Here is a 21421-nt window from a genome sequence, read left to right as displayed (position 1 = left end):
TGACAGCTGGAAAAAAGAACGGTATGTTACACTGTTATGACATGTAAGTAAGCAATATAATATCGATCCTAATTGTAAGATTAGAAATGTTTGCTAACAGTATGATAGCAGTATAACCTTCCACTTGAACAGATCAACTGGCTTTTGTTCTAAGCTTTTTTCCAGGATTAAACACCCGATCCAAACCATTGTCATTGATAAACGATTTTTGGAGCATCAAACCTTGGTTTTGATAAAAATCATTACATGATAATTATTAAAATCCGATGAAGTGTCAATATCGATGGCAAAACGCACCCTGAAGTGAGCTGCAATACCCTCCTTGGCCCCGTGTTTTAGTTGTGTATATCTTTGTCGATGCATTATCTGGTTGTCTAAGTATGCCGTTACATACCCAGATTTAAACAGGACGTGTTTTATCTTCAAGGTTAGTGGCAGGGTGTAACACTTCAGGTGTCTACGTGTGCTTAAATAAACAGAGTTCAACCCAGGTTCCAAATCATTTGTTTATTATACCAGGATATGAGAATTCCGCCACCAAGTTGTTAATACAGGTATAGCTTCAGCATTTCACAACGCTAAATATAATAGTACGAAAAAAATGTTCGAAACGGAGGTAGTGCTCGAACAGAGACATCAGTTGCTTATTGGAGCACTCTCTCCCCAAGTCTTATGGCGCTCTCCCCGCGCTCTCTCCGGACGCTCTCTGCCGAAATAGAGATAGGCGCTGTTTATAGACAAATGATGACGTAGATGCCCCGACAGCGCCACGTCTCCCCATCACCTGACCAAAAGTTGATCACGCTCAACATGGTAATTTACTTTAAATGGGCTGGACATTGTCCACTTAGTACAAGATCGTGTCTTCCTTAGTACACAAAACCAGCACTTGGAGTTAGATTGCACTGCATGTGCTTAAATAAAAACAAAACTATACTGATCACGACTATGACCAGCAATATTTAACAAATTGATAAATCACAATTAATACCCAATATAAATAAATACAATTACGCAATAATTACGTATTCTACCATGTTTGCTATGCAACGCCAGTTTTGATTGGTTTAAAACCATGTATTATTTTCCAATAACCCACGCTCGTGCCAATAATACACGCTCGTGCCAATCATACACGGTCGGGAGTCACGGCTGTAACACTTTTATATATCTAATATTCACCCGTTTATTTCAGGTCACCATAGCCTAGTGGGCTAATGGGTTAGTCTTTCATTAATTTTTATCACGACGCGAGTTCGAATCCTACAGAGGCCCGCTTTTTGTTTCTTTTTTTTTTTATCCCTTTTTTATTTTCAAAATCAATGCCATGTGAAAGATGCTTTTGATCGTAGTACTGTATTGCCTGTATATTTCATCAACAAATAATGTAATACTCAAGAAATAAATCACAAGGTTTTCTCGGGGTTTCTTTGCTGTTTTTCTATTAGAAAGAGGTCGATCTAAGAACTAAACAGTACATGGTAGAATAGAAATAATCAACTTTGACTCGTGTATTGTTGCAGGATATACAACTCGGACTCGGATATTTTGCAATTTTAATTAATAACTCAGGCCTGCGGCCTTCGATATTAATTTAATTGCAAAATATCCTCGTCCTCGTTGTATATCCTGCAATAATACACGAATCATCGTTAATTATTTCTTAAATAAAGCCTATTGTGTTACAAGGGTTTACATTTATATACACAGGGAAACAGCAATACCGTCATCATTTCATGATAAAACATGTTGATATCAATAAAATGTTTATTCTACCATGTTTGCTATGCAACGCCAGTTTTGATTGGTTTAAAACCATGTATTATTTAAGAAATAATTAACGATGATTCGTGTATTATTGCTGGATATACAACGAGGACGAGGATATTTTGCAATTGAATTAATAACGAAGGCCGCAGGCCTGAGTTATTAATTAAAATTGCAAAATATCCGAGAAGTCAAAGTTGATTATTTCTATTCTACCATGTAGTGTTTAGTTCTGAGATCGACCTCTTTCTAATAGAAAAACAGCAAAGAAACCCCGAGAAAACCTTGTAATTTATTTCTAGAGTTTGATTTGTTGATGAAAAATACAGGCAATACAGTACTACGATCAAGAGCATCTATCATATAGCATTGATTTTGAAAATAAAAAAAGGATAAAAAAAAAAAAGAAAGAAAAAAGAAGAAAGAAAAGGGGGGCCTCCGTAGGATTCGAACTCGCGTCGTGATAAAAATTTATTGAAAGACTAACCCATTAGCTAATCGGCTATGGTAACCTTTTATAAAATGGGTGAATATTAGGTATATAAAATTGTTACAGCCGTGACTCCCGACCGTGTATTATTGGCACGAGCGTGGGTTATTGGAAAATAATACATGGTTTTAAACCAATCAAAACTGGCGTTGCATAGCAAACATGGTAGAATTTCCAATAATACACGCTCGTGAGTCAAGGCTGTTACAATTTTATATATCTAATATTCACACACTTTGTTTTTAAAAATGTTAAGAGAGACTGCTAAAAAGTAGGGAAATATTGAAAATATGAAAGTATTTTGCCCTGGTTACTCATACTCTCTAGGCTTCTTGTGTACAGTTGGTTGCAAAATTAAAAAAAAAAAAAAATACATTTGATATGATTTAATTGATATGGATGATTGATAGTGATATATGTCTAGGAATCAGACTACTCTATTGGACTTTTGATTTTGAAATAAATATATTCATTGAAAGATAATTCTTTAAAATAAATAAATCTGAGCAAATAGAAATTTCTGCTACTGTGCTTGAAAATATGAAAAGGGCTTGAATCATAGTTCTATTGAATTTACTGTAGATAAACTGCTGATGTCTCGATTACTTTCAGGGTCGGAGCAAGAGAGCGGTGGGGATGAGGCATCATTACTGAAGGAAGCTCTAGGTCAGGGCAAAGTTTGATGACAGCTGGCCATAGGCTTTAGTTATGGTATAATCTATTTACATGTACAAGATACTACTGGTCAAAGAATATGGATGCTCTGAACCAGATCTATAGTGCCATGGTGTATGTGCTATTGTGTATCTAACTGATCGCCAGGTCAGCTACAGTGACTGTACAGCTAGTGAAAGGAACCACTGTCGTGCATGTTTGACATAGCTATAGGTACATAGTACACTTAAATGTGTAACCTGTTGTACGATGCCACAGTGAACTTCTGATGTGTTTTGATACAATATAGTTGTCAGGAATAAAAGCTGACATGTACATTTATACAGTGCTAGGGTTTAGGCCAGTTACCATGTATAAAGAGAAAACATACATGTTTGTGGCGTCACTCAGGGATGGTAAACTTTCTAAATGATCTGAATAATGATCAAACATGGAGTTGGGTGAATGATCCAAGATGGAATGATCACTTACCAATTTGGGGGATGCATGATCAGAGATTGAGTCGGATGTGTGATCAATTCAGGCGAATGAGCAGAGACTACTGAATGGTCAGAAACTTTGATTGATGAATGATCAGAATCCCTAGTTTGTTGAACGATCAGAGACTGCATTTGATGAAAGACCAAATCTAATGAGCAATTAGAGACCCAGTGTGATGAGTCATCAGAGACCAAGTCTGGTGAACAATCAGAGGTCCAGTGTGATGAACGATTGTAGACCAATTCTGATGAACTATCAAAGGCCCAGTGTGATGAACGATTGTAGACCAAGTCTGATTAATGATCAAAGACCCAGTTGGATGAATGCTCAGAGACCAGGACTGATGAACAATGATAGGCTCAGTGTGATGAACGATTGGAGACCAAATCTGATGAACAATTAGAGGCCCAGTGTGATGAAATATCGGAGGCCCAATGTGATGAACTATCGGAGGCCCAGTGTGATGAACTATCGGAGGCCCAGTGTGATGAACGATTGGAGACCCAAGTCTGATTGATGAACAATCAGACACCCAGTGTGATGAACACTCAGAGGCCCAATGTGATAAGTTAGAGGAGTGATTAGGGTCTTATTAAAGATCTTAAACAGAGTTCAATGTTTGAGAAACAAGAGATATCCTTGTCTTGGGGTGAACATCAAAAAATAAATTTGGTCAGACAACTGATTTAAATGATATGCTACAATAAACAAAATGATCAATGTCTGATGTTGGTTGAGGTATTGGTTAAATCACTTGAAAGAGATAGAGGTATGTAATAATTACTTCAGAAACTGACCAATCATATTATAGGTCTCCACTTCTCTAACTGTAAAGTAATCATATACATTAACTTCAGAATATAGGTTTTAATGTTTGAATATGAATACACATTGAACATTTCTACTCTTGTCATATTTAGTGCTCCAAAATAACTGGAAAACTGATCAAATACAATGTGTGCTTGTGTGTTGTAAATGTACATAAATTGATTTTTGTCCGTACTGTTAAAGGTATGGATGAATAAATAAGTTATCTGTATAGATGCATTTGTAAAGGGATTTGAAGTTTGTTCACTGTTGAAATAAAACTATTATTTAGATATTACTACTCTTCCTAATGTTTTCTGACCTTATGAGTATGCCTTTATGATCAATTTCTTTTATGATAAAATTTCAACATGTTTTCTTTGCAATTTCGACATTATAGGACATATTTATTAAACAAAAGTTTTGCTTCTTGCAGAACATAAATTTTATTTCTAAATTTTGCATTAAAATATCAGTGTTATATGGTGAGGATTTCATAAAAATAGAAATCTTAAAAGAAATAAAAAAAAAAAAAATGGAAATTAGTTTTATACAATCCATTATGTCACAATTTTTTTACCAACTTTAAGATTGTAACAAAGGCAGACAGTGTAGGTCAAAAAGGTGTAGGAATTTATAGTGGTAAAAAATGTTTGGAAACTTACATTTCATACATTTAATATTTGCAATTTTGTCTCGAGCTTGTAGCTCAAAATGATTTTTATATTGCCATCCTTCATTATTTTGTAATTTTTTTGCTTTTGCAAATTTTCATTTTATTGCTGTTTTTCATATTTATTGTGAAATTAGATTTACTTCTATCTCTTGTAAAAAGAGAGAGTTTATAGATGGGTATATGGATTTGCTCAAATACAGGTAAGTGCTATGTAGTGGATATATTTACATGTTTTACATAACAGAAATTCTAGCTTGGAATTTCTTGAAATAGCATGAATTCTTGTGGAAAAAAAGGGTTTAAACAAAAGTGATATTGAAACAAAAATTAAAGTAAATGTACTAGTTGTGTACACTGTATATCATTAGTCTTCATTGTTGGGTGTGTACATTGGTCGATATCCCACCAAGTCAGTTTTCTTAAAGGGGGATATCCTATAGTCAATAAAGAAACTTCTGGGGTTTAATTACTAAATCAAATATTCAACTAATCCCCATTCTTTGGTGTGTTCATCTGGAGAAAGCCAGAATAATTTGGTACAATATTAATAGAACTTTTTCTTGCAATTATTTTAATAAAAAGATGCATGAATGGGATGATTATTATTTTAATATTTTCAAATGAATGGAAGAATACAACAATGCATTGATGTAAATGTTTTCTTTTGTTCACATTTGACAATGTTTGATTACAGATTTGTGAAGATATCATATGAAATGAATGGTTAGAATTAATTGAGTTTGAGAATAATGTAAGATTACTTTTATGTAGGATGATAGTAAATTGTGACACTATAAATTATTCACGAGAGTTAGTTGCTATGTGAGATTATGTGTAAGAATTACATTGCTATGAGAGATTATGTATTTGAGATATGTTGCTTTGGAAGATGTGTGTACAAGACTGACTGAATTATCTTGATATGGTAAATTATCTATGACAGATATGTTTCTATGGGAGATTCCATTTGAGAGTTACAATGCTGTGAAAGATTATGCTGGAGAGTTCTGTGCTATGAGGGATTATGTATGAGAGTTATGTTGCTATGAGGGATTTTGTATGAGAGTTATGTTGCTATGAGGGATTATGTATGAGAGTTATGTTGCTATGAGAGATTATGTATGAGAGTTATGTTGCTATGAGGGATTATGTATGAGAGTTTTGTTGCTATGAGGGATTATGTATGAGAGTTATGTTGCTATGAGGGATTATGTATGAGAGTTATGTTGTTGTGAGGGATTATGTATGAGAGTTTTGTTGCTATGAGGGATTATGTATGAGAGTTATGTTGCTATGAGGGATTATGTATGAGAGTTATGTTGTTGTGAGGGATTATGTATGAGAGTTTTGTTGCTATGAGGGATTATGTATGAGAGTTATGTTGCTATGAGGGATTATGTGTGAGAGTTACGTTGCTGACAGATTATGTGTGAGAGTTACGTTGCTATGACAGATTATGTGCGAGAATTACATTGCTGTGAGGGATTATGTGTGAGAGTTACATTGCTGTGAGGGATTATGTGTGAGAGTTACATTGCTGTGGGGGACTATGTGTGGGATTTACGTTGCTGTGAGGGATAGTGAGAAAGACCGGGAATGAGTGATGTGGTTTAGAATAGAATAGTAGAATAGTAATTTTCATGAAAATTCACTTATGTTGTTATGAGAGATTAAATTGCTGTTGTGGGAGAAGACTTATGAGAGTTATGTTGCTGTAAGAGATTATATATGAGAGTTACATTGTTGTGAGGGATTATGTATGAGAGTTATGTTGCTGTGAGAGATCATGTATGAGAGTTATGTTGCTGTGAGAGATCATGTATGAGAGTTATAATGATATGAGAGACTATGTATGAAAGTTATTTTGATACAGAAGATCATATATGAGAGTTATGTTGCTGTGAGAGATTATGTATGAGAGTTATGTTGCTGTGAGAGATCATGTATGAGAGTTATAATGATATGAGAGATTATGTATGGAAGTTATTTTGATACAGAAGATCATATATGAGAGTTATGTTGCTGTGGGCGATTATGTGAGTTTTGAGTGGGGATGAGTGATGTGGTTTAGAATAACACTTTTCAGATCCATGTTTTATACTTGTATAATAACTGTACATGACCAACATCAGTAAATAAATTGTTTGATGTAAATTTTGTTGATGTTATTAGTTTCATGAAAGTATAGTTTTCAAATATAGATATTTTGTCTTAGTATTTATTGTTATCCTAACAATATATATACAGGTTGCTTTCTACAGAATGGGTGATAGGTGTGTACAATTATGTTAAGTAAATCATTTTTGTTCTGAAAATCTAAATTTGATGTTGCTGTTCATCCAGTGTAGAATTTCAACTGATCTCTTTGGAACTTGGTAGGCTTTGTAATCCTGATTATGTAACCCTGGTAAATACTAGCAGTAATATACCGCGGTAATATACTGCTCGGCTACATTGGCGCCCATGTAGGAACATGGGAATTAAACTCATTTCTGCTTGTGAAAGCATCATATAACCCATGGAAACTTGAGGATGAGTTCTTTCCAGGAGGGGAATATGTAACCCTGGTAAATACTAGCTACAATGAACCGCTCGGCTAGGGAGATCTTCTCTTTAGCTCAATTGGTTGAGAGTAAGACTCCCAAGCCAGAGGTCCCTGGTTAGATCCCTAGCAGTGACATTGATTTAAAAATTAGTAGTTCGCTCTGTAACAATTACATACATTAAGTTTTGGTATCCTGAGAGGTACAGACTTAATATTTAGATCAATGGATGTGATCATTTGTTTTGGAATGTCCATCATTTGCCTGTTAGATTCATGGTGTAGTGTTGTTCCCTTACAGCATTTTGTTTGTCCAAAAATCAATTTTCGACAGATATCTTTGAACTGGGTAGCCTTTATGATTGTGATATATATATATGTTGTTTTTCTGAGAGATATTTGGATTCAACTATTTATTCAAAAGTCTTTGTACTTTATTTAAGTATTTAAATCTTGTCCAGAGATCATCTACAGCTTTCGATCAATTTCTTTTAAACTTGGCAAGCTGTATAGTCATGATATATAATTGTGTATTCTTGAATGACAATTTGGTTAAAAAATTTCTTTTGCAAAGTTATTTCCCTTTGTTGATTTCTAATACTTAAATCTTGCCTGGTGATCTACAGGTTTTAGCTGATTTCTTTGTTATTGGTAGGCATGATGATCTCGTTAAGTAGTATAACATAGTTTTGTTTTTCTGAGAGATATTTTTCACCTGACAGTTATTTCCTTTTGTTTATTTTAGTATTTGAATCTTGTTAAATATCTGTTACCACATCACAGCTTCTAGCTCACCTGGCCCGAAGGGAATTATATGAATTGCTTTTGAGACTCTGTTTTTAAGTCTATGTGTTAATGCCTTCTGTTACAGGTTTGATTGACCATAACGACTTACATGGAAGATACAGAGGCAAAAAAACTGGTTCAATTCATTTTATTGACTTCAGCTTACAGCTCATAATTACATATAACATATATTAATACCAATAAGATTTTCTGATTAACACATAGCAGTACCTTGTAGAACTTAAAAAGCGTCCATTGTGGAGTGTTTCTGTTGTTTGCGTTTAATTGCGTCTACAGCGTGATGATTTGGAGTTTCTCAGACATCAGTCGGCTCATCCAAAAACTAACAAGTACATAATGTCTTTTAAACAGTATCTTATTCCTCAGAGTTTGAAGAAACGCTTATAAATCTTGCACGTTCTTCTACATCCTTATTTCACTCCCTTGGATATATGATGTGCCTTCCTATTGGGCATGCATGCAAAGCGTTCCGATCGTCAGTAAGATCGATTTCCTCATCTTGTGCTATATTATCGGCACTGACACAAATATATTTTGTGATAACTGTGATTAGTTTTCTAAAATCCTGCGGATGTTGTCTGGTCATCTTTTCTTATTATTATCATAAAAAAAATTGGCAATATTTGGCGACATGTTATAAAGGGCTTCCTTACTCAAATCTAGGTTTAATTTTGAGACCAAGTTTTTCTACCTTTTCCTTGAATAACATATCAAACTCTTCACTTTGGGCAACAGTGAACATGTTTTTCCACTCTCCAACATTCCCTGCAAAGTAGAAAAAAAGAATGAAAAAAAAAAAAAAAAAACACAAAAAAACTGTAGTGACTGTCACAATCGCTTGTATTTGTATATTTGTCATATGTGTCTGTATATATTGTGACGTGTTGTTACTATCTGTATGGCGTAACGGATGTTCCGTAGAGGGTGAGTGAGCGCGCACGAGCAGGAGCCATGACAGTGTTCTAACAGGCCGTGTCGACGCATTTGAGATATTTTAACATTATACGGGCACAGAAACCTTACAGTCTGTGGTAAGTATTGTTTTATCAGTTAGTAATTATATATATATTGGATAATCATCGTTTATTTTGTGTAAATAGGGGTTATTTTACCTTGGAATGTTGTTCATGCATTATGTCAACGTGCGGTCCAATCATGCATATCGTTCACTGATTTGTAACTTGTAATTTATTTATATACATTTGTTCAATCGTACTTCCAAATATAAACATGTATATTAGATATTTGGAAGGTATTTAGGTTATTTGTATATTTTATATGACTTTATAAAACTTCAGTGCTAGTCAATTTTTATTGTATGGAAACCCATAGGGATCGTACGGTTAGTTTTTGTATGATTAAGTTGATACATGGACCAGCACTTTTTCGGGGTAAAAAGTGTCAATATTACATTTCCTATACTTGTATTCATTATTTATGTCATATTTATGGTATTCATGATACATTTTAGAAATAATATTTGAAATGTATACTTTGAAAGTAGGTGTAATATTATATAAATTAGCAATATGCGTGGTTGTGTATTTGTGTCTAGCAAGTGTGTTTATGTTTCCGCAGCAATAATGTGGACTGGAGAGAGCTCGAGGTGAAGCCGGATGGTCAAAACCGCCTGGGTCATATTACAGGACCAGATGCTGCCATACTGGACTTCAGTAAATAAAAGCCCTATGTTGAGGACAAGGCACCGTTTGCCGAATCATGGAGACCCAGATAAACCTGACGGCGGGTTCTCATTTGTCAGTGATCGACAATATATCTACATTCATCATTCATTCGATGATATCAGCCGTCCGTGTAGGAGGCTGTGCAGACAGACAAAGTGTTATTTAGTCTGTGATTTTTCTTATAGGATATTGCCACACGTGGGTAAACATCAGACCAACAGACTGATGTCCTATATATATGCAGCTGATCTCCACCTAGTGGTTTCTGGAGCATAGGAGACATGTGCAGAGATATTGTTAAGTGTGTGTAAGATGTGAGAGTGTGACATGAACATTTGTAGTTATCTTGCTGTATTTTGTGTTGTGTTGTGTATATAAGTATATAAATTTACTATTGTTGTACATATCCGTTATTGAGTTTTCTTTTCCCCAACTGGAGAACAACCTCGCTTGTCCCACGTTACCAAATTGGTGGCAGCGGTGGGATAAGCCACGTTTGTCTCTGTAGGGATTAGAATACCTATAACGCTTGATGGTAATGTAAGAAAAACATTCCTAGGGATATTTCTTGGTACAGGAATTTGTCTTTGGGTTGTAAGTATTATTTACCGTTGTTACTTATCTGGACGGTTCTACATGATACAGGTAAGTACGAGAACTCGGGAGTTCCAAAGGACAAAGCGGAGCCTGTGTGGTAAGTATTACCCTGTGCTGTTTGTGTGTGTAGTCTTATTTTGTCATTCTTCTTTGATTGTTTCCCCCTGTTTGTTCATCACCATGACGTCTATTAAGGAGTTGACGGAGATTGGAAAGGATTTGGGTTATAAAGATACAGAGCTTCAGAGTTTTGTGAAGTCAGAACAAGCCCGAGAAAGAGATGAACGAGAAGCAGAAAGAGAAAGGAAGAAAGCTGAGGCAGAAGAGACAATGCAATTAGAGAAAATTAGAATAGGAACTGCCATTGAACTGGATAAGTTAGCAAAGGAACGAGACGACCGAGAGGAAGCACGTGCCGAAAGGGAACACAGAAGGAAAATGGAGTTGCTTCAGGCGGGTTCTGCAGAAGGTACCAATGTGACAGATTACGTTCAACACCAACATGAGTTTAGAGGTGCTAGGGGACCAAAGCTTCCATCCTTTGAGGAAGGTAAGGACAATATCGACGCCTACATAGAACGATTTGTTCGGTACGCATCAGCGCAACGATGGCCGCAAGAGCAATGGGGAGCTAATCTAGGAGCTTTACTGAAGGGAAGAGCTTTAGACGTTTTTACTCGCCTGTCAGTTGAGGATTCTTTGAATTTTGATACTCTGAAGAAAGCACTCTTAAGGAGGTTTGAGAAAACTGAAGAGGGATTTCGGAAAAGCTTCAGATCAGAGAGACCAGAGCCTGGCGAAACCTTTTGTCAATTTGCGATAAGGTTAGACGGATATTTGCAGAAATGGGTTGAGATGACGAACACACCGAAGACATATGATGATCTGAAGGATTTAATGGTGAGGGATCAGTTCCTGCACTGCTGTGGAAAGGATCTCGCATTATTTCTCAGGGAGCGTGTTCCAAAGTCTATGCAAGAGATGGCGAGATTTGCGGATCAGTTTGCCGAGGCAAGAGGAACCAAGACAAATGTGATGATGGCACGACCGGCGAGACCTGGTGACAAGCAACACAACGCTAACCCTTTGGACATCAAGACCAATGATAAGAAAGGAAACTCTTTTGCGAAGGGTCCAGTATGTTTTAAGTGCCTCCAACCAGGACACAAATCTTTTGAATGCCCAAACAAGAAGTCTGGAAACCGGGTAGCTGGAATGACATGAACTGTTGAGACGAAAGGCAACATACAGACAACAGAGTCCAGAGCCGTGGTAAGTAAGGGACAGGCTTCTGTAACTGGGAAAGGAAGAGGAAAGCGCAAAAACCAAGGATGGAAACCTATGGATAGCTCGTCGTGTGCTGTTGATACAAACACTCCGGAGCTGAGTAAGTCTTGCAGCGCTGATTTATCTGTAGCTACGAGTATGCCGGTAGTAAGAGGATGTATTGGAGAACACTTCGTGACTGTCTTGCGAGATAGTGGTTGTAGTGGGGTTGTTGTGAGAAGGAGTTTGGTGAATTCTACGCAAATGACGGAAAAGAACCAGCTATGTTCTTTAGCAGATGGATCCCGGATACAAGTTCCGATCGCTGAAGTGGAAGTTGATACGCCATATCTTACGGGAGCAGTGAATGCTTGGGTACTTGACACTCCTCTTTACGATTTGATAATTGGCAATGTAGATGGGGCCAGACCACCTGATCAGCCAGATGGAAGCTGGAAACGGACCCAGGAGACTATGCTAGCTGTGGAGACGAGGGCACAATGTCATCGAAGACAGCAAGGTTATAAACCGTTGAAGGTGTCTCATGTGTTAGACGTAGGGGACGTGGATGACTTGAAGAAAGAGCAACAGGATGATGAGTCGCTGAGCAAAGTTAGGAAGCTAGCTGATGATGGGAATATCGTAGACAGGAACGACGGTGGTAAGTCAGTGGTGTACTATCACAAAGGTCTACTGTACAGGAAGTTCCACAGCCCTAAGGTGTCAAATGGCAAGACATTTCGTCAGTTGGTGGTACCTCGCAAGTTCCGTCAGGCTGTACTAAAACTAGCGCATGATTCGATCATGGCAGGACATCAAGGAGCGAAGAGGACTACTAGCCGTGTCTTGACAGAGTTCTTTTGGCCGGGATTGCAATCGGATGTCGTTCGTTACTGCAGGTCATGTGATGTGTGCCAGAGAACGGTACCAAAAGGGAGGATTACCAAAGCACCGTTAGGTTCGATGCCTTTGATCGATACCCCATTTAAGAGGATAGCTGTAGACTTGGTTGGACCGTTGCAACCCGCAACAGACAGAGGGAATCGCTACATCCTCACCGTTGTGGACTACGCAACACGTTATCCAGAAGCGGTAGCTCTCAGAGGGATAGAAACGGAGAGAGTGGCAGAAGCCTTGGTCGACATCTTTAGCAGAGTTGGTGTACCATCGGAGATGCTAACCGATCAAGGAGCGCAATTCACTTCCCAGATGATGAGGGAGGTCAGCCGTCTTTTGTCCATTCGTCGCCTGACTACGACCCCATATCACCCCATGTGCAACGGGCTCGTAGAAAGATTCAACGGAACACTCAAACAGATGTTACGTCGTATGTGTTCCGAGAGGCCAAAAGATTGGGACAAGTATTTGAACGCCTTGCTTTTCGCCTACAGGGAAGTTCCCCAAGAGAGTTTAGGGTTCTCACCGTTTGAGCTGCTATATGGGAGAACGATAAGAGGTCCGATGATGATTTTGAAAGAACTATGGACGAAGGAAGTACCAGATGACGAAGTTAAAACAACTTATCAGTATGTGATGGACCTTCGTGAGAGATTAGATGAGACCTGTGAACTGGCAAAAGAACAGCTGAGAACAGCGAAGATCAGCCAACGGAAGTACTATAACAGAAAAGCCAAGGATCGACAGCTTGATGTCGACGACAAAGTACTTATACTACTTCCAAGGAAAACCAACAAACTGCTGATGCAGTGGAGGGGTCCATACAGTGTGACGGCGAAAAAAGGTCCAATGGACTATGAAGTAGACATGGTAGGCAAGAAGAAGACATTTCATGTCAACATGCTGAAGAAGTACTTCGAGAAAGATGTGGAAGGAGCGGGAAGTATTGGAGGAGTTTTATGCTGTGTAACCGCAGCTGTAGTGCATGAGGATGAGTTGGAACCAGAATGTCATCGAGAGTTGGAATCATTTCCAGTGCGAGCAGGGAAAGAAGGAATGGAAGATGTCAATGTTTCTGAGCATCTCACCACTGAACAGAGGAATGATGTGGATACGCTTCTATCGAACTTTAAGGATGTTTTGACGGATAAACCTGGGAGAACCAACCTAGCAAGTCATGACATTTTCACAACGACAGATGATCCTGTGAGAGTTAGGCCATACCCACTTCCTTTTCACACGAAGAGCATAATCAAGGAAGAAGTGGAAAGTATGCTTGAGATGGATGTTATAGAACCATCCACATCACCATATTCTGCACCAGTCGTTATAGTCAAGAAGAAGGATGGTAGTAATAGGTTCTGTATAGATTTCAGGAGCTTGAATAAGGTAACGGTCTTCGATGCAGAACCTATGCCCAACACCGAGGAAATTTTCGCCAGACTTGCCGGATGTTTCTATTTTTCGAAGCTTGACCTTACAAAGGGGTATTGGCAAGTGCCAATGACGGACAGAGCAAAGGAGATGACTGCTTTTTCTACTCCTCAAGGACTATTCCAGTTTAAGGTCATGCCTTTTGGTTTAGTCAATGCACCTGCAACGTTCAGCAGATTGATGAGGAAGCTGCTGTTGGGCATAGCAAACGTTGAGAACTTCATCGACGACATCTTGATGTATACAAAGACCTGGACAGAACATCTGGACACTCTCAAGGAATTACTGTTGCGACTAAGGAATGCAGGACTTACAGCTCGACCAACGAAGTGTTTCCTCGCACATAAGAGTTTGCCTTGTTTAGGACACATAGTTGGAGAACAGAGACTCTTGCCAGAACCAGAGAAAGTAAAGGCAATTCTTGAAGCCCCGCGTCCAGAAACAAAGAAACAAGTGAGGTCATTTCTCGGCTTGGCAGGATTCTACCGGAGATTTGTTCCAAATTTTTCCGCCGTTGCGGTACCACTTATAGAGCTTACCAAGAAAGGAAGCAATCACAAAGTCATCTGGGGAGACAGCCAGGAGAGATCGTTCAATGCGTTGAAGAAACTTCTGACCTCCCAACCGATCTTGAAGCTTCCGGATCTGGATGAAGACTTCATTCTGAGAACAGATGCCTCTGACCAGGGGATTGGAGCTGTTCTACTCCAAGAGGAACATAGAAATAAACTACCGGTAGCATATGCCAGTCGGAAATTGCAACAGAGAGAGCAGAATTATGCAGTGGTTGAGAAAGAATGCCTTGCTATTGTTTGGGGGATTCAGAAATTTGAGCAGTACATCTACGGTAGAGAATTTCTTCTTGAAACGGATCATCAACCCCTGGTGTACCTGCAGCGATCCAAAACAGCCAATGGAAGATTAATGCGATGGGCTCTTATTCTCCAGCAATACAGGTTCAGAATCTGTGCTATAAAAGGAAGCGACAATGTTGGAGCTGACTACTAGAGTCGTACTTAGGAGACTTCATACCTGGATTGAAACTACCTGTCATCTACGCGATGTGAGTTATTGTAAAATGTACCATTTTCTTAGGCAGGGGGATATTGTCACAATCGCTTGTATTTGTATATTTGTCATATGTGTCTGTATATATTGTGACGTGTTGTTACTATCTGTATGGCGTAACGGATGTTCCGTAGAGGGTGAGTGAGCGCGCACGAGCAGGAGCCATGACAGTGTTCTAACAGGCCGTGTCGACGCATTTGAGATATTTTAACATTATACGGGCACAGAAACCTTACAGTCTGTGGTAAGTATTGTTTTATCAGTTAGTAATTATATATATATTGGATAATCATCGTTTATTTTGTGTAAATAGGGGTTATTTTACCTTGGAATGTTGTTCATGCATTATGTCAACGTGCGGTCCAATCATGCATATCGTTCACTGATTTGTAACTTGTAATTTATTTATATACATTTGTTCAATCGTACTTCCAAATATAAACATGTATATTAGATATTTGGAAGGTATTTAGGTTATTTGTATATTTTATATGACTTTATAAAACTTCAGTGCTAGTCAATTTTTATTGTATGGAAACCCATAGGGATCGTACGGTTAGTTTTTGTATGATTAAGTTGATACATGGACCAGCACTTTTTCGGGGTAAAAAGTGTCAATATTACATTTCCTATACTTGTATTCATTATTTATGTCATATTTATGGTATTCATGATACATTTTAGAAATAATATTTGAAATGTATACTTTGAAAGTAGGTGTAATATTATATAAATTAGCAATATGCGTGGTTGTGTATTTGTGTCTAGCAAGTGTGTTTATGTTTCCGCAGCAATAATGTGGACTGGAGAGAGCTCGAGGTGAAGCCGGATGGTCAAAACCGCCTGAGTCATATTACAGGACCAGATGCTGCCATACTGGACTTCAGTAAATAAAAGCCCTATGTTGAGGACAAGGCACCGTTTGCCGAATCATGGAGACCCAGATAAACCTGACGGCGGGTTCTCATTTGTCAGTGATTGACAATATATCTACATTCATCATTCATTCGATGATATCAGCCGTCCGTGTAGGAGGCTGTGCAGACAGACAAAGTGTTATTTAGTCTGTGATTTTTCTTATAGGATATTGCCACACGTGGGTAAACATCAGACCAACAGACTGATGTCCTATATATATGCAGCTGATCTCCACCTAGTGGTTTCTGGAGCATAGGAGACATGTGCAGAGACATTGTTAAGTGTGTGTAAGATGTGAGAGTGTGACATGAACATTTGTAGTTATCTTGCTGTATTTTGTGTTGTGTTGTGTATATAAGTATATAAATTTACTATTGTTGTACATATCCGTTATTGAGTTTTCTTTTCCCCAACTGGAGAACAACCTCGCTTGTCCCACGTTACAGTGACTATGGTCAAACAGTAATGATAAGAATCTACTGATTGCCATCAAGTTTTTGCAAACAAACCCGTCCATTATTTGCAATTCGTCCAACGAATAAATAGTAGAATTAAAGAACTATCGCAGATTTAAGTACCTACTGATGCTATATTATCTCATACCTACATGTATGTAAAACTAACTGTTATTTCCTTCATTAATTATATTACAGAAGGTGTGCTGAAGGAGTATTATGATAAACATATTTTTTTTTGCAAACAAACCCGTCCATTATTTGCAATTCGTCCAACGAATAAATAGTAGAATTAAAGAACTATCGCAGATTAAGTAGCCTACTGATGCTATATTATCTCATACCTACATGTATGTAAAACTAAGTGTTATTTCCTTCATTAATTATATTACAGAAGGTGTGCTGAAGGAGTATTATGATAAACATATTTTGAAACTATGTATGGAAGAAAAACGCTGTAAACAGGAATACCTTCACCTGGAATAATTTTTGCATTTGTAAAAAAAAACGTTTATGTGGCAAACGATTTTCTATTTTAGATTAACTGACCACAACTTTTAACACTTTTAACGGATGCTCAGATGTTTTTTTTTGTGATCTCAATACTAGTTTAATTTCTGTCGTAAATAAGGACAATTTGTTTTCTTTAACACCAGGACTACTTATAGATATGTGTAGTCAGACAATGTACCTTTCCTGTATACTGGTAGCCGTCCACCCTCAGAAAGATGTTTCCATCGGTCACCTAGTGGAGTCGACACTTTGTGACTTTCTTTTAAGTTGTCAAATTGAACACTTTGTGAGACTGATCGTAAGAACTCCTCATCATGATCAACTTCCAGAAACTTGGCTAACTTAACCACGTTCTCATATGTATTCTGTAATATATAAAGTTGTATCAATACACATGCAATTTGGATTATTGAAAACAATTTAGTAGTATTAGGGAAAATGCTCCAAAATATTTTTGTCTGTTGTCAGTTTAACTGTGGCTGTGCTGTGTTTATGCCCTCGACATAGCAAAGGTCAATCAAAGTCGGTGTTCATCAATGATCGGATCACTTCATCTATATTTAGTCCACATTGAAGCTTGTGACGTGAGGGAACTTTCTGTTAAGCAGCCCGACTTTCATAAATATCTAACTAACATATATTCACCTGTTTGAAGTCGTGGTATGAAAGGCTAAACAAATTTGGACTTTTCCATTCCTCCATGTCTTTTATCCAAGAAAACCAGGAACCATTTCCCATGAAACCTGTATATGGAAACAAAGCAAATTATGAAGTCTGTACACGCCTTTGTCAAAAGTGTATGATTAATAAAATCTTTCCCTGCCTTGGGGGTGTGACAAAGAAATCTCAACCCTAGGGGGAATTCATGAATGTCAAACCCGACACTTGCCGAGGGTTAGACATTCATGTATTTCCCCGAGGGTTAAGATTTCTTTGTCACACTCCCTAGGTAGGGAATGATTATTTTACTCCCACCTCTTCAAATAATTGCATATGAAATCGGTGGTCAAGGCATGTTTGTAAACAAATGTACATGGTCAGCTCATGAATATCCTCATTTGAAGAAGTACCCATCACAACCCCAAAATGTCATTACACAAAAAAAGCAAGGTCTAAAATCAATTCAAAATACTTATTCAAACAGACACTGAAATAAGGTATCAGTGATACTATTCTGATGTTACCGACGGTACATCTTGTCATTTCATAAAACTCTGTGTCTCATATGCATATTTAACATTAAATAACAACGCGGGAACTATTTGTGATGTCATTAAAAAGTACCTCCGGATTAGAAGGTTAGCGCGTGCAATCTGTCATACCCTAGGGGTTGACAGAGAAATCTCTCATGTCTAAAACTAGAGATAAACTGGCGAACTGTGGACGAAGAATAGGTAAATGTTACAAAGGCACAAAGGCACATGTGATGAGAAAGGTAAGTATTATAAGGCATATAGGTACAGGTGATGAGAAAGGTAAGTATTATAAGGCATATAGGTACAGGTGATGAGAAAGGTAAATATTATATTCAATTTAATTTAATTTTATATTTAATGTAATTAGGCATAAAGGCACAGGTGATAAGAAAGGTAAATGTCATTAGGTATAAAAGTATAGGTGATAAGAAAGGTAAGTATTATAAGGCATATAGGTACAGGTGATGAGAAAGGTAAATATTATATTTAATTTAATTTAATTTTATATTTAGTGTAATTAGGCATAAAGGCACAGGTGATAAGAAAGGTAAATATTATAAGGCATATAGGTACAGGTGATGAGAAAGGTAAATGTCATTAGGTATAAAGGAACAGGTGATGAGAAAGGTTTGGTTTGGTTTGGTTAATTTTGTTTAATGTCCTATTAACAGCTAAGGTCATTTAAGGACGGCCTCCCATGCGTGTGGTGACTGCGAATGTGTGTTTCGGGAGGCTGCGGTATGTTCGTGTTCAGTTTCCTCGTGATAGGCCGGAACTTTTGCCGATTTATAGTGCTACCTCACTGAAGCATACTGCCGAAGACACCCAGCAGGACACCCCACCCGGTCACATTATACTGACAACGGGCGAACCAGTCGTCCCACTCCTAATATGCTGAGCGTTTAGCAGGAGTAGCAACTGACATTTTTAATGACTCTGGTATGTCTCGGCCAGAGGACAGAACCCAAAGCCTTCCTCACAGGGAAGAAGAAAGTTGTTCAGAAAGAAGAGAAAAGATAAGATCCCAAATTTAGTCGCCTCTTATGATCATGCAATGGGGGCAGCAGGCACAATTCTTACGCCCTACCTGCAGGGCAGGATGAGAAAGGTAAATGTCATTAGGCACAAAGGAATAGGTGATGAGAAAGGTAAATGTCATGAGGTATAAAGGAACAGGTGATGAGAAAGGTAAATGTCATTAGGTATAAAGGTATAGTTGAAAAGAAAGGTAAATGTAATTAGGATAAAGGAACAGGTGATAAGGTAAATGTAATTAGGCATAAAGGAATAGGTGATGAGTTAGGTAAATATTATAAGGCATATAGGTACAAGTGATGATAAAGGTAAGTATTATAAGGCATAAAGGTACAGGGGATGAGAAAGGTAAATATTATAAGGCATAAAGGTACAGGTGATGAGAAAAATAAATGTCATTAGGTATAAAGGAACAGGTGATGAGAAAGGTAAATGTCATTAGGCACAAAGATACAGGTGATGAGAAAGGTAAATGTCATTAGGCACAAAGGTACAGGTGATGAGAAAGGTAAATATTATAAGGCATATAGGTACAGGTGATAAGACAGGTAAATATTATAAGGCATATAGGTACAGGGGATGAGAAAGGTAAATGTCATTCGGCACAAAGGAACAGGTGATGAGAAAGGTAAATGTCATTAGGCACAAAGGAACAGGTGATGAGAAAGGTAAATGTCATTAGGTATAAAGGAACAGGTGTTGAGAAAGGTAAATGTCATTAGGCACAAAATTACAGGTGATGAGATAGGTATATATAATAATGGACGCAGGTATATATAATAATGGACGCAAGAATAATTTCATATGAATGCAATGTGAGTAGTCTTACTGTGGGAGAAAACTGAAGTACCCTGAGAAAACCAACGTGGTCGTCGACTCCATACCTTTCACGTCCGATAGGGTAATCAAACCCAGGCTATCTAGGTGAAAGACAAGTGTGTTACCTCCCGACAATCCAAATATATAAACAAAAATAAGATATAATAAATCTTACATTCTTCGGTGACATATCTCTTTAAAAAACCCTCAAATGTTCCCTGGTAGCCGATATCGCCCATGTTTTGCATCATGTGATATAGAGATACCACGATGTCCTTCGGATTACGGGTGATGGTGACAATTTTCCCTTTTCCGAGCTTCATCTGTTCGGGGAGGAACCGGAAACGCAGATGGGAGGCGAACGTCCTCGGAGACCGCATCTTCTCGATTTCATCAAAGTCATGAAATTCCATTGCTACAGGTGTTCCTTGATATTTCAATGATCCTGATCGTAACATCATCACGGTGTTGTAGAGCCAATGTGTACCTTGAATATACAACGAATAAGAAACATTCTCCGTCCTACTTTTATATTTTCATTTCGATGAGATATCATAAAATATAAATTCCACATAAATAATACAAAATCATTAGAGCGACTAGGCACACACATTAATGGCCAGAAAGAGTAAAGAATATAACGAAATAAGATTGCTGGGCAACATTAATAATAATAAAAAAAAACAACGTTCTTATGAATAAATGTATTTAGGAGAAGAAGGCAATAAGACTTGAAAAGAATGATGAAAAAAGATGGTATTGTCGTTGATTTAACGTGAAAGTGTTATTTACCAGACTTCGGAAATACACAAAGGACAACATCGTCGGTTTTAATGTCGCATTTTGCTATTTTATCCAGATGATCTCTAACATTTCCAATAGCTTCTTTGTTGAACGGGTATCCTTGGTACCGTTTGAAGGTATACCTGTTGTCCTGTTCATCGACCATGGTGACAAGCTCCATGTTGACAGCTGGAAAAAAGAACGGTATGTTACAATGTTATGACATGTAAGTAAGCAACATAATATCGATCCTAATTGTAAGATTAGAAATGTTTGCTAGCAGTATGATAGAAGTATAACTTTCCACTTGAACAGATCAATTGGCTTTTGTTCTAAACTTTTTTCCAGGATTAAACACCCGATCCAAACCATTGTTATTGATAAACGATTTTTGGAGCATCAAACCTTGGTTTTGATAAAAATCATTACATGATAATTATTAACATCCGATGAAGTGTCAATATCGATGGCAGAACGCACCCTGACGTGAGCTGCAATACCTTCCTTGGCC

General features: G+C 37.6%; 1 protein-coding gene and 1 long non-coding RNA gene across 2 annotated transcripts; one reads left to right on the top strand and one right to left on the bottom strand.

Annotated features, from left to right (window-relative positions):
- Positions 1–8362: 8362 nt before the first annotated feature.
- Positions 8363–21421, bottom strand: LOC117327861 (sulfotransferase 4A1-like). The gene is made up of 6 exons (XM_033885068.1): positions 21340–21421; positions 20920–21099; positions 20303–20614; positions 17723–17820; positions 17256–17442; positions 8363–9009 (listed from the first exon to the last, which is right to left on the bottom strand). Exons 2-6 carry the CDS (start codon positions 21089–21091, stop codon positions 8894–8896), a joined length of 885 nt encoding a protein of 294 aa, XP_033740959.1. The 5' UTR covers positions 21092–21099; positions 21340–21421; the 3' UTR covers positions 8363–8893.
- On the top strand, positions 15176–16489 carry LOC117327862. Its single transcript, XR_004532744.1, has 2 exons — positions 15176–15435; positions 15983–16489. It is a non-coding gene; the product is annotated as an uncharacterized LOC117327862 (long non-coding RNA).

The sequence above is a fragment of the Pecten maximus genome, chromosome 5 (genome assembly GCF_902652985.1).
Source record: "Pecten maximus chromosome 5, xPecMax1.1, whole genome shotgun sequence".
NCBI lineage: Eukaryota > Metazoa > Mollusca > Bivalvia > Pectinida > Pectinidae > Pecten > Pecten maximus.
Note: the sequence above shows the minus strand (reverse complement) of the source record. Positions and strands in the feature narration are given on the sequence as shown.

What these genes read in the sequence shown, in the direction of transcription:
- LOC117327861 (XM_033885068.1), bottom strand. Translation starts at nt 21,091, where the DNA reads ATGGAGCTTGTCACCATGGTCGATGAACAGGACAACAGGTATACCTTC. An exon ending in TTGTGTATTTCCGAAGTCTG is followed by an intron (nt 20,615 to 20,919) that starts GTAAATAACACT and finishes TGTATATTCAAG; the next exon opens with GTACACATTGGCTCTACAAC. An exon ending in GCTACCAGTATACAGGAAAG is followed by an intron (nt 9,010 to 17,255) that starts GTACATTGTCTG and finishes TCTACTTTGCAG; the next exon opens with GGAATGTTGGAGAGTGGAAA.